We start from the raw sequence: 14465 nt of genomic DNA, 5'->3' as shown, positions 1-14465 counted from the left end.
TGCTATAACTCTGTGTGTGTCTATCCTGACTTCTAAACCATTGGAGCAAATGTTTGCCGGAGCACGGCACCAAGCTGGAAGTATGACTACTGAGAGTTAAACCTGGGTCACAGCAGTGGTGTTGCAGATTTTAAGAAGCACAGTAACACACAAAAACAGACGAAATACAGCGTGTCAACATTCACGGCAAGGCACACAAAGATGTGCCAAACCTGCATGACAGGTAAAAGACATGACATGTACACTGTAATTATTTACACAGTACTAATGCGCTTTTCAGTCCTTTGCAAGAAAAGTAAACATGCAGTGATTGAAGTGACAGCAGAAAACTGTAGCTGCAAAATGCTTTGGAAACATGTCTGAGGCAAACAAAATGGCTGTATGTCTCAGAGTGACATGATAATGCGCGACGATGACCCTGCCCTGTCTTGGCCAAGTGAAATAATGAATCATTCACGTTGTCTTGGGTTTGAAAGGCTTGAAGTCGCAAACAGTACATTAACAGCGCTCTCTTTATCACCTCTTTCACTGAGTATTTTGTGGGCACACTTTCCTTCCCACAAAATACACAAAACTACCAATCAAACATCTGCCCGTTTTAAACTGGATAGATACTTTGAGAACTATATTTCTAACCTCTATTTATTTGTTATCTATTAATCTTACTAGCGGTATCTATTACACATACTAGCGGTGTGGCTGTATGGATGGCAATATTCGTCTGACATTTTGTGCAGATATGCATGTTGCTCACAGGATGAACCCTAATTATTTTGGAGATCCCCTGACATTTCTCTAGTGGAACAGAGGTTAAAAATTGAGGTTTTTAGTGAAATATCTCAACAAATATTGGATGGATTGCCATGAACTATCTGTCGAGTCGCACGTTTAACTGAAGAGGATCACAGTTAAGTACTTTTATTGTCACCTCATGGCTATGAAATGACACTGTCAAGGAACATAAGAGTCTTGGTCGCACTAGGTCAGTGCTACTATGTCAGTACACTGTGGAGTGCCTTTGTGGCTTCAGCTGACAGCAGGAGGGGCCATCGCAATGGACCGCAGACCAGTCATTTGCAATATTCACATTTAATGGTGTGATTTTTAACCTACAGTTAAGTACACATGTGTATGTACATTTGGGCAAAGATCACTACGAATGGACGCCATGGTTTTTCAGAGTTTGGGAACCATTTCTGTAGAGAAAGATGCTCGTCATCAGTTGGTCACTAACAATTTCAGCCCCTAGCTATTGCAGAAAGACGGCTTTACAAATAACATCAAACAGTGCTTCTTACTCTTTGTTTGGGTATGTTGGTCATGTAGGTGAGGTGTTGGGTGTTTCTGTTGAATGAGGCCACCTAATTAGAACCTCTTTATATTGAGATAACTAAGGGAAAAAGAGGGATTCAAAGAATCCTGTGGCACAGGATTTCAAAAGCTTGTTCTAGAGATCATTAAAAACCAGCCATGACAACTTTCTTTGATATGACCTACAGAGAACTCATGTACTTGTAATGGGTTAGTATAACAGAAATTAGGCCTACAAATCCCACGAGTGCTCCCAGAATGATTTGCCTCGATGCAGTAATGCGGTGGATTAGAAAACATGACAAATGGTGGCCTGCTTATACTTAAATTCTTACTCAGTGCAATTTAGAATCAATAACAATAAAAAAATATATTATTTATCTTAGACTTAGCTCTTTATCCTCAGGTGAGACGATCTGTGAATAAGACAGACTCACTGTTAGTGTTGTGGTGTTTTTTTTTTTTTCTCCTCCTTCCAATTGGTTGCAGAAATGCATTTCTCCATTTAGTGACATTAACATGTTAAACACCCCATGTGAAAGAGAGTAACAGCTGTCTCTCAGCTGTGATGTGTTGCATCGATTACTGTTAAAAGGGATAACAGTTGATGAATGAGCACAGAAACGAGTCAAAGATAAATCAGTGTATCAAGAGTAATCACGCAATGGCTTGTGATGATTTTTACTGTAGAATAAAGTAAAAGACTTTTTCATCAGCCAAACTGTTTGAGGTACATTTATATTAGTATGCATATTCGACCCAGTTTTCAGTGATGCCTGTATGTTTCACCGTCTACACTCTTTTAGGCTTTCAGTCATGAGGTTTAAGCTGGGTTTTGATTTCACTCAGAGAGAGCTTACACACTAGCTTAGCTTCATCTCTGGATAAAATCCATGTTGCCTGGGCATGGTGGAGGACCCATGGCAGTGAGAGAGAGAGACAGAGAGTCAGAAACACAGCGAGGAAGACCGAGGAGGGATTCTTGTGACAGATGGTCTCACTCGGCATCCCTGTCTGTGGGCAGTAATGCAAACAATGGCTCCCAAATACATTTTGGCATCTCTTCATCAATGAGGCTAGTGAGCCCAATCTGCAGTTTCAAAAGACTTGGCCCCTCTTGTCTTCCGTAAGGCCCAAGATTTCACAGCCTCTGCTCCTTGTCTCCCCGCATTATCTTACCCCTTGCCTTCTGCCATCAACATCACCCCACTTTCTCTCTTGTCATCATACCTGCTCCCCAGTTCACTCTGCTTCACCCTTCACTCTCAGTAAGACTCCTATTCCACCCCTCACCCCTTCGCCTCACTCCCCCCTCTCTGAAAAGAGTGTGAAGTCGGAGATTGCCGCACAGCATTTCTTTGGCTGACTCCTGTTTAGCCTCTAATAGGATTTACTTGGGGGCTGATTTTCCTTGTCTTCCATCCTGGAATGAAGTCTTCTTGCCGCCAATGGTGCAGGTGGCGGGTAGTAAATTATACACACTTCCCTCTGAGCTAGTCAGCAACAGAAGTGAGTGAAAGAGGGAGTTACACCCTCCCATCTCCAAACTATTATCATGACCAACACCACCTCTCACCAAACCACAGCACCACTTTTCAAAGAAATCCACAAACACAGCCTCTATAAAACTACCACAAACGCTCGCATACATCACAGCATGCAACCACACACATAAAGGCAAATATTCATGCCATGATGCAGAGACAAACAAATCCTCTCCTACCATTCATACTCCCACTCTACCTCCACAACAATCCACATCCCTGCCATCTCAGTACACTTTAGGCAGCTCAATAAAGTTGAATCATAACAGTGCGTACAAAGAGAAATGATGCTAGTAACGTGGGACTGCGATTTATTACAACGCCGAGGGCCTCATCAGAATCAATCTGATTGGACAGAACATCTCTGGGCAACCTCTCTTTCTCTCTCTCTCTCTCGCTCTCTCTCTCTCTCTCTCTCTCTCTCTCTCTCTCTCTCTCTCCCTCCGCGTGTGTGTCTCAGTCTCACTCAGTCTCTCTCTAACAGGTAGAGTAGTATTGATGGCCAATCCCCAGCGGTGGTTGGGGGCTGTTTGGGGTCGTGGCAAAGCACTAACATCTGTCACAGTGTTCTCTACAGCTCGTTATAAATCTGTCACACCAGACAAGACAGGAACATGAATAAGACATGCGGCAAGGAGACCTGTGATAGGGAAAACATATGTTGTGTGTTCATGTGTAGGTATAACAGGCAGCTCGATGAGTTATGTGTGGCATGCATGCAGGTGTTCTGATAAATTTTTTCCTCTTTTAGCCATCCATCGGGCATCAGATGCTGATGTCATATCGGAAAATCAATACATGTGCTTGATGTCTTCAAATAACGATTACAGAACCAGGTCAGGATAAGTTTGGTTGCCTGCTAGTTTGATGTCATTGTCTGACAGTGCTAAATGACCCAAATAATATTCTCTGATGCCAAATTTAGGAATCCCGCACACACATTACGCCAGTGTGGCAGCATGGTGTGTGTGAATGTGATGAATACATAAACGCACAAAGATCCAGTGTGACTCCAACCGTCTCTAATTAGCGCAATACTGTTTACATTAAAGACCAAACATAACTTTCTTGTTTCCTTAAAAATCTGTAAATAATCCCTTGAAAGACTACAGCCATCAAAGCAGTGGATTGCTTTCTCAATTTTATATCTTTATTTGCTTGTGGAACTTCTTTCCATGCCTCACAACAAGGCTGGCCCTGTTTATTCAAATTAAAAGATTACTAAAATCCACGCTCATGGTGACATTTGGCATGCTGACGATAATTCCTTTTGAATATAGATCAGACGTGGCAGACGTTTTTCTTGAAGTTAATCGGCAGACCAAGGCTTCTGACTCCGAAATAACACTGAAAGTTTTCAGGGGTTTTTTTGTTTGTTTTTTTTAAATAAATGGATACTCGGAAATGTCCCTGTGCTCCTTTCGAGAGTAGTCTGAGAACTGCCAAAAGAGACATCTTGTACAGATGTCGAGACTATGTGACAAAGAGGTATCCCACTGCAGGAGAGGAATACTGACCGGCTGTTCCTGTACAGCACAGAGGACAAAACCTGTAGGCTTGCTAAGCAAATCCAGCATTTAACAGCCTTAACCTCTCTCTCTCTCTCTCCCCTACTATATTCTGCTCTCTGTCTCTGCTCCCTCTGTGGCATGTGTTGGCCAGCAGTTGCCAGACATTGCTGACTCTAGCTTTTCTGAAGAAAAGCCTGCAGAATACATATTCTTCAGTGTGTCTAAAAGCCCACAGAAGACTACAAGTCCCATAGGGCATCCCCTATGCCATCCACACTGTATGGTGTGAATGGCACAGGTACAGAAGAGCAAGTAGAGGTTTATATAATCCACAGAACTGCACTGTCAGTTCCATAACAGGCGTAATGTCACAAAAAAAAGGAGCTGTGTAACAAAGAGAAGTAGTATTTTGCCTTTGAAATCTCTTCCAGGAGATAAAATGAGTTGTATGGAAGCAGACAGAGGAAAGAATGGGTGCAGAAAGCAAGGAACAAAACATCACAGAATTGAACATACTGTGATAATATCCATAACACACATAACAGGGCAGTTGCATCGAAACATCAAATAAAGCCTCAACACATCCAAGATCTCTGATACACTGTTAATCAACCATTGTTCATTGCACCGTTAAACAACTAATGCAGAAACTGCCCTCAATTATGCAAAGTCCACACGAGCTCAGTTGCACTGCGGGGATCTCTCGCTGTTTTATCATAACCTCAAACCCAGCAGGATGGCAGGACTTCAAGCTACAACTTGTCAGGTCAGTATCAGGAGACAGGACATCCATTTCAAGTGGGTGTGTGTCTCAGCATTCATAACCAAAATGTGAACAAAATCCTATCTGCTTTATTTTGGATTTAGAAGATAAGACAAAGCACTAGCAATACCAAAGGGGAATTGTTCAGTGTGTGTGTATATAGCTTTAATTGGTGGGCAGGTTATGATTTATTTGTATTTATTGGTTATTACAGTGCTTCCCAACCTTATAAACCTGACGTATCCTCACAGCCCTATTAGATGAGCCCAAGTACCTGTACACCACTTAACACTGGATTTCCTTTGACGTTTTTAGTGTGTTTAACAGTATTTAACAACAAATTCAATGATAGTAATTGCAAATCAGAAAGCAATGAGACTCCATAAAGGAGGATTAGACCAAAGGTATTGTAAAAAGTAGTTCATACACTAACATGGTAACTGGATTCACAAAAGCGTCGGCCACTAGCTGTCACGTTAGTTACTGTTTGTGTCATGTCAGGAAGACACAAATTGTCACCAGTGAAAGATCAACAACAAATTCTCATAGAAAGTAGTAAAACAGTTATCCCAACATTAGCTTAATTCAGCAATATAGCAATACATCAGCAGACAGCTAATAAAGTGGCTAGCTTGGTTAGCAGTAAGCTGATCACAGAAAAACTAAATTCTACTAAATCACAAATCTACAATCACCTGAAGATAATGTTCCAATAAGAGAATCTGGAGAGAAGATAAAAGATTCCCCTCAATATTTGCCTGGACACTGCCCCAGTAGTGGTTGCTACTATCAACAAAATGTTAACCTGAAACCAACTGCTTGTGGCAGAATACCTAGTGATCCTGCAGTTGTTTATTTGGTTAGGCCAAGTTTGCATTTGTGCTGCTACTGTACCGCTTGGAATGGCAGAAGCCCGAAGTTTCAACCATTTTGCATCACTTTTCCATGTTTTTTTTTGTGTTTTGTTTTGTTTTTTTTCTCCTTGCATGCTAATTAGTTTTTAGGTCTTTGTCAGTCCTGGGGAGTCAGCCTGAAACAGTTTTTTGGTTGATGTGACGCTGAGCAAAATTGAAGATCAGCTTCACAAGGGTTTGCAGTTCCATTTGTGTGTTCATTTCCTCTTAAACACACATATGAGGATGTATACTATGCATATACAGTACTGTGCAAACATTGTAGGCACTTTAGCCTACAATGTCCACCCAGCAACACCATCTGGGAGATATCTGATCAGTTCCAAATTCATTCATTCAGTGGGACAGTGTCCCCAAATTTACAGTCAGAGTAATAAAGAACTATTTTCAGTAACAAAAAGAACAAGGAGTCCTGCAGCACATGGTGTGGCCCCCACAGAGCCCTGATCTCAACATCTTGGAGTCAGTCTGGGATTACATGAAGAGACAGAAGACACTGAAACAGCCTAAATCCATGACAGAACTGAGGCAAGCTCTCCAAGTTTTCCTGGAACAACCTACCTGCCAAGTACCTTGGAAAACTGTGCACAAGTGTACCGCTGAGCATTGGTGCTGTTTTAGAGAAAAAGAGTGGTCACACCAAATATTGATTTGATTTAGATTTTTTCTGTTTACTGCACTTTGTATGAAGTTAAGTGAAAAATAAAAACTATTCAGGGCATCATTTTTGAAAGCATCCTCACTTTAATTATTGTGCCTATAACGTCTGCACAGTACTGTATATTTTTTAACCATATCATCTTTTTTATTTTTTCAAACAGGATGAGGCATTTCACAATCTCTCCAGGTGTCCTCTGGCATCTGCAGAAGTAGCTCTCCTACTTGGGAATCACTGGTTTATTATTATTATTATTATTTTAAAATGGCTGAAATGAGTAATACTCTGCCTTTCTAATCTATTGCTCTTCTAAATAGTAATTAAACCTTTTTTTTTCTTTTACCATGAACTGGACCACCTGTGTAGATTTTGTGCACTACTGTGCAAACTCAAGCAACCAACTATAGGTTAACCCTACACTGATGCTGAGTAGTTGGCCTCACATTGTGGAGGGATTAAATGGTAAAATGTATAATTCTGCCGCAACATCACTTAGCTGATTAAGGTACCAGCAGGCCTTTATACAGCCCACTGAGGAACTCATGACAGATTAAAACAACCGCTGGGTAATTAACAGGGGTCGGTAAAATGGCCTGATCATCCTTCCTCTGTGTAGAGCTGGAAAAAAAGACATAAAAACACAAACAAATCCATTACCAAGATTTATGCAGCATTATTAAATTCATGGGGACAATAATAGTGAAAGGGCTGCATTCCATCACGTTTAGAGCACCGCAAGTAATGAGTTGTCATAAGCAGAGGATCAGATGGAGGATTATACATTACCCATGCCAACACTTCAAAGGAACCAATATTTTGACTTTTGTCATTATAGTTTGAGCAAAGGAAAAAGACAAAAAAAGAATTGCAATGCAATTTACTCAAAGTCTGTTAGCTTAAAGGGACAGAAAGGGCAAAGAATTTAATTCTCCTTGATGTTACCTTGGCAGGGGTTAGATGAAAATGGGGGGTCACTTGTGGTGCGGTGTATGAAGAGGACTCAGTGGGACAGAACACTCAACAAATTACTGCACATTATGGTACAGGAAACTGCTTCCGCTAACTGTGGCCAGATGGCTGTGTTTTCTACCTGATTTGTTCTAAATGTTTGCTTTAAAATGCATTGGGAACCCGCAGGATTTTGACAAAATAATATCGACACCTCATAAAAAAGTACTTTAAAATCCCTGCTATAGCGGAAGGTAGATTGGAAGCCAATTAGCAGAGATTGTAAACCCCTATTTACTGTTTATGTCCAACATATCAATATAGATTAGTTTGAGATTGGGATTTATATTTGTCTTTTTAGTTTATCTATGTTTGTCACAGGTTGTGATGACTGTTGTCCTGTTTTTAGCCATGTTATTTGGTCCACACTGATATTCCTCAAAAACTTTTGATTTGTGTGAAATATCTTGACAACCTTTGGGTTGATTGCAGTGAAATAAAAGATATTCGAGATTCCGAGACGATAAATTCTAATGACTTTGTTGATTCTCTGACTTTTCATCTAGCATAATCGTCAGATTATGGTTTAAATTCACGCCCAATACTTTGACCAAATACCTGCAAAAATAACAACATTCCCGTCATCAACACTTCGTGTTTAGTGCTAATCAGCAAGTGTTAAAATGCTAACATGCTAAACTAAGTTGATAAACATGGTAAACATTATACCTGCTAAACATCAGCTTGTTAGCATTGTCACTGTTAAAATATTAGCATGTTGACATTTAGCTCAAAACATTGCTGTGCCAAAGTACAGCCTCACAGAGCTGCCAGTATGGATGCAAATTCTTGTTTTAACTTGCTGTGTTTGTCCATGCACCTGGAGCAATGGCAATTTGACCTTTTCGGCTCTCTGTTAGTTGTCTTATGGTGCATTAGTGTCACTTTTTATGAGGTGTTTAAATTATTTGGTCTATCCCTTCAATGCTTGGATGGCAGGAAAAATCCCAAAAGTTGCACAAACACTATATGGTTCATATTCCCTCGCCCCTGCTCTGAGGGATGGAGTAAGTCACTGCTGGTGCAATAGGGGCCTCCTCACATTTGATAATATGTCTGAAGAGGTTTGTGCTCATGTCCTCTTGAGCAATTCCAGCAAGAAAAAAAAATCCACCTTACAGGGAAAAGTTTTCTTGAAATATGCATAGGTTTGGAGTCACATAATCAAACAGCAAGGTGGCAGCTTTGCTGTCCCCTTTCTGCCATTTCCTCTGAATAAAATGCGAGACATAAAAGGTGATGGAGCTTTGTTTTTTATGTATACTTATCAGTCCTAGAGGACACATTTCTATTTTTAAGTGAAGGTGGGAAGGAAATCAGGGGTTCAAATCTCAGGATGTGTGAGAAACCAGTTAAAATGGATTTCCTTATCTTTTAAAAGTCACCACAGCCTGGTTTATTTTTATCATTTATCAGATATATTCTATTCTTGAGACATTCAGGATGGAGACATTGGAATTGCATTGTCCAAGATGTAAAGTGTGTAGTGGTAGCTTACTATTTATGATATGGCAGTGCACCACACCTGATGTTAAAATTGATCAGAATGGCAGAACGTGTGCATGTAGCCAAGTCATTGGAGTCACGTCAACCTTCCCTTCCAAGGAATTATATACAATTTAAATAAAAAGAGGATTTTGCCCCTTTTATCAGTCTTTCCAGTGCCTCACCTTGATCTGTATAAAGTCTAAGGAGTGAAGGGGAAAAGGGGGGGGGGGTTGCACTGACAACATTTTTTGTTTTGTTTTGTTCCTGCGATTGTATCACAAGTTGATGGCATCCAAAAACCATAATTCTCATGACAGACATCTGTATGCGAGAGATAGATATTCTTCTGAGTTTTCGCTCCCGGTGTTGAAATCGCCCTATTCAATCTCTCCAGTTGTTCCAGCCTATAAATAGGGCAGCATCTGCCAGTTGTGTGATCAGGCGGTATATCCAGCCAGCCTTGAGCTGTCATCTTTAAACAATAAGAGGATGGGAAGACTGAATAGTTGAGGTTTTCTGTGTGCACGGTGTCTGTGTGGCATCCTTGTTAATATATGTTCCACCAGTGCAAGGACAGTGCCAGCCAAATAGGGACAAACATGACGTTGCAACTACTCCTTTCACTCACCTCCTGCACTTCTTTTATCCACTCATGTTTATTCAGGTCTTGATCATAACTCTCTTTCTTCTTTTTTTTCATTTTTCCCCACCTTTGCTGGTACTCTTGGTTATTCTTATCCCCGTTGCTCTTCCCAACCTTCTCACCCTCCTCTGCTATCATCTCATCCTCATTCCACTCACTCGCCGCCATCCCCTCCGTGTTTGTGCCCACCCTCTGCTCCCCTCCCTCTTTGCCATGTAATGGCAAGGTCCTGACTGCCACTCACAGTGGGATGGCAGTGAACAAAAGAGCAAAGCAAAAGGTCAGCTTAACCAAGTTGTCACTTAACACTCGCCACCCTGCCTTGTGTCTTGTGCACGAATCCGGGGTCACCCATCGATCCTCACGCCCTTGACTGCACATTATTCCCCACTGTCCCCAGAAACTGAATGCCCCCTAATCGCCCACCTCTGAGAATATTCTACCGTCAGGAGCCAAACCATAAACAATAATTAAGCATGTTAATTGACACCCACTCAAGACCAACAAAAGGCAGTTAAATCGTAAGAAATAAGCTCTGAATCTTATTCCGTATGTAATAACAAGCGCTGCAGTGACAAAGTCTCTTCACATTTTCACAATTTTTTTCTTTTTACAGCATCATCAACAACTTCTGTATGCCCTTAAGCTTTGTACAGACATGAAATTGTGTTACTAAAAGTGTATTGTGTAGGGGATCGTCAAAAGAAAACAACTTAGATATATAAAGTGAGTTCAGTGTGTACATTCTCCACGCTGCGTAGGTCTACATTGGGAAAGTATGACTCCATCTTTGACTATACTACTGAACTAATTAGAGTACTGCACAAATGGCAAATGATCTGCTGGCGAGTCTGTTTAATTACTACACTTTTGCATCTCAAACAACAGCAAATGATAAATTAGCCAAGTCACACATGTGTGTAATACGTTTTTTTATCTTATCACTGCAGCAGCAAGCTGGGATATCTCTTCTGTGTACTTCAGTCTATTTAAAGAACCTGCCAGCTTCACGTGAACCTCATCAGGATTTAAGTTCACAAAAGCAGTGTGAATTGGAATACTAGATATCTGTGACACTGTTAAGCACCACGGCTAAATAACAGGGGCTAATTATAGCAAAAGGCAGGACATGTTATAATCTTTCTGTGCCTGTCAGGGCTACTATGAATAGCAACGAGTCATCAAGGCCTTTGTTCAACCTGGGACGAAAGCACAATATGGTAACTAAGTGCAGGGGATATAAAGAGCCTTTGAAGGTCCCTAGGAACCTGTTAAACCCTTAATGATTCATTTTAGCAGAAGAATCTTTAATCACTTTTGCAGTCAACAGTGTATGGGTCCACCTTTCAATGACTGAGAGAAATAACCTTGACTAAAATAATTTCATTGCTGATTTCCTGGCTGTTTCGTGGAGGTGTGTACAGACAATTATGGGGAATCCAAATGAGGCAGACAAAACATTTCAAGGAAAACGCTGAAGGCTGAGAAATGTGCATGAACAAGATTGCGGTGCTCATCCTTCAAAGAGACATACAAGCCAGAAATATTTTTTTCTCTCCTGCGATTACATGAGTAGAGCATCGGTGCTGGAATTACATTTGATCATCTTCAAATTATTTTTTCCCTCACATAGCATGTTATCCTTAGCTGCTGTGCTCTAACGCAATGCTTCCACCTAGCTTTTTAAGCATAGAAGACACCTTGATTTGGCACAGCGCTTTGCAGGTGGCGACGCACACACACACACAGACACAGACACACACACAGCCATTTTCCTCACTCACAGAGACACAAAGATCATCACCATAGCCTGCTCCACTGGCCACGGCAGTGACTGATCAACATGTGAATGAGCAACACCAGCAGTTTATTGCAGAAATGATCCAGGGGAATCGCACTAACCTTCCTGCACAGCCTGGAAAGGGTTGTTAGGCTCGATAAGTTTCACAGAGTGGGTGATTTTCTCGCTCTGCAGAATGTCGTCGTTCAGACTCAGGTCGGAGATGGCAAGTTGGAAAATCTCGTCATCTCTCACAGCGTTTTCCTCGAATATGGCACCTGTTGAATACAACAATCACATGTTTTTTGGAGAGTTAGAAGAACTCGAGCGAGTGAAGTGTGATAGCACAGTAGAGTCTGAGGTGGAGGAGAAGTGAATGAGCTGCACCCTCATTGTTGGACCATCGCTGTTACAGACTATATAGTAGCTTTTCACTGCGATTGTCCAGAACATGCCACGGTGATGGATAAGTGAAAGTTTGTACGTGGCATGTAGTCGTTTCGTGTTGTGGTTTATTTAACCTTGAAGTTGTGCAACATGTGCGTCTCCAGCGCGCCCCGGGAAGATTTCAGCACCATGGAGAGCGACAGGGCCTCGTAAACACGGCATCGTTTGACGCATTGAGTAGCCAAACTCGGAAAATAAATGGCTGTCACGTCCACTAGATCAATGCCATCATAACCAAGAAGCATTTTAGGCCTTGTGTGGGTGGCACACTGATGCTCAACTGTCTCCCCCCCTCTCGCTTTCTTCCTCTGTTTATCAAAATGGCATCGGCTGCTATTGGGAGGCGCACATATATCACGGGAAGGGGTTTCAGGGAAACCAGAAGTATAACTGGGGTGCCCAAACGCTATGCGGGGGCCTCGGCCAATATTATCTGGATGGAGTCCCACCGCTGTATTAAGCCAGTGACTGAGCACCTGCTGCTCGCCAGACTGTTGCAGTAAACTGTGAGCAGCATCAGCAGCAGCAGCAGCATCAGCAACAGCAGCAACAGAGGAGCACCGAGACGAGATTTGCTCACAGTGACATTGACATTTTTATTCGAGATTACAAAGCCACTCGTTGTAAGTGGCTCCGAGACTGTGCGTGCATGAGAAAGGACAACAAACCGGGCAATTATTCAGTGTATGTGCGTGTGGAGAGGGGAGGTCAAGTGTGTATTTCAAAAAGAAGAAAATGAAATGTAGTGCGATGTTTAAGGACAAACACCAGAGCAGAACCACCCGAATGTCACGATGAGTTTAAAGCCTCCCCGATCTCTGAAAAAAAACAAAACGGCAGCTCTGGTTTGAAGTTTGGGTACAAAGAGGCTCTATGCGTTTTGCATCTCTAAAACGAAAGTCCACTGACATTCCCTCTGTCCTGTTATTGACATTGCAGTCACGTTCCGGTGAAAGTTGAGGCTTGTCGGGCGCAGACAAGCGGTAGCTTGGTCAGAAAAAAAAAAAAAGCCTCAGCCTCATTCGGGCTCACTGTGATCCGCGGTTCGGGGAATATCGAAATGCGGTTGACGGGCCGACAGTGGTCAGGTTTCGACCTGAAGCCCACATGAATGCAGTGATCTGCCGTCGAAAAGTGAATGTCTGCAAAAAATATATATATATATATGCTAATGCATAACTAGTGGTAAAGATAAGAAAACAGCCCTGGCAATAAAGGTCAGAGTGCAGTGGCATTCACAAAACGGCAACTTTTCAACTCGCTTGAGTGTCGAGGTGTCGCTTAAACACGGGATGCGAGCGGAATCGACTGTTTATCCCGCCCTCCCACCGAAATTCTGTGATCAACGCAGTCTGCGCTGGCTGGGCTTTATTCCCGCACGCCCTGCCTCGACACCCGTCTCACCCGAACGGCATGCGGTGTCGTCGGACGCTTACCGATATGTATGATGGAGTCCGCCCTGGCCGAATTGCATTGCAATATCCACAGGGAAAGGCAGATCAGCAGCAACTCCATCTCGGGATTTCAGCGCGGCGGCTCATCCAAGCTCTGCTCCGCCGTCCTATACCGTCCAAATGGAGCACCACAAGGAAGGAAGAAGAAAAAAAAAGCCTCAGCCTCATTCGGGCTCACTGTGATCCGCGGTTCGGGGAATATCGAAATGCGGTTGACGGGCCGACAGTGGTCAGGTTTCGACCTGAAGCCCACATGAATGCAGTGATCTGCCGTCGAAAAGTGAATGTCTGCAAAAATATATATATATATATGCTAATGCATAACTAGTGGTAAAGATAAGAAAACAGCCCTGGCAATAAAGGTCAGAGTGCAGTGGCATTCACAAAACGGCAACTTTTCAACTCGCTTGAGTGTCGAGGTGTCGCTTAAACACGGGATGCGAGCGGAATCGACTGTTTATCCCGCCCTCCCACCGAAATTCTGTGATCAACGCAGTCTGCGCTGGCTGGGCTTTATTCCCGCACGCCCTGCCTCGACACCCGTCTCACCCGAACGGCATGCGGTGTCGTCGGACGCTTACCGATATGTATGATGGAGTCCGCCCTGGCCGAATTGCATTGCAATATCCACAGGGAAAGGCAGATCAGCAGCAACTCCATCTCGGGATTTCAGCGCGGCGGCTCATCCAAGCTCTGCTCCGCCGTCCTATACCGTCCAAATGGAGCACCACAAGGAAGGAAGAAAAAAAAAAAAAAAAAAAAAAAAAAGAAGATGATCAAAACCCAGTGCAAAACAGAACCCCGGTCCTCCTTCTGGCAGACCAAACCCACATGAAAGAAATCACCACTGTTTTTTTTCCCTTTTCTTTTCTTTTTCTTTTCTCTCGTTTTATTATTATTATTATTTTTTTAAAACCAACAAAAACAAGCCGGCCACGGGAAGG

At 42.5% G+C, this 14465-nt stretch overlaps 1 protein-coding gene across 1 annotated transcript in view; it reads right to left on the bottom strand.

Moving 5' to 3' along the window:
- The window catches only part of grid1a (glutamate receptor, ionotropic, delta 1a), a 225717-nt gene extending 212110 nt beyond the window's left edge, over positions 1 to 13607 (bottom strand). Inside the window, exons 1-2 of the mRNA XM_040139593.1 lie at positions 13504 to 13607; positions 11743 to 11898 (exon numbers count right to left, since the gene is read on the bottom strand). Of these exons, the coding sequence (XP_039995527.1) occupies positions 11743 to 11898; positions 13504 to 13582 (235 nt within the window). The 5' untranslated portion in view covers positions 13583 to 13607. The remainder of the gene's footprint in view (positions 1 to 11742; positions 11899 to 13503) is intronic.
- Positions 13608 to 14465: the final 858 nt, after the last annotated feature.

Source organism: Xiphias gladius, chromosome 11 (assembly GCF_016859285.1).
Source record: "Xiphias gladius isolate SHS-SW01 ecotype Sanya breed wild chromosome 11, ASM1685928v1, whole genome shotgun sequence".
Classification (NCBI taxonomy): domain Eukaryota; kingdom Metazoa; phylum Chordata; class Actinopteri; order Istiophoriformes; family Xiphiidae; genus Xiphias; species Xiphias gladius.
This window is presented reverse-complemented; position numbering and strand designations above follow the sequence as displayed.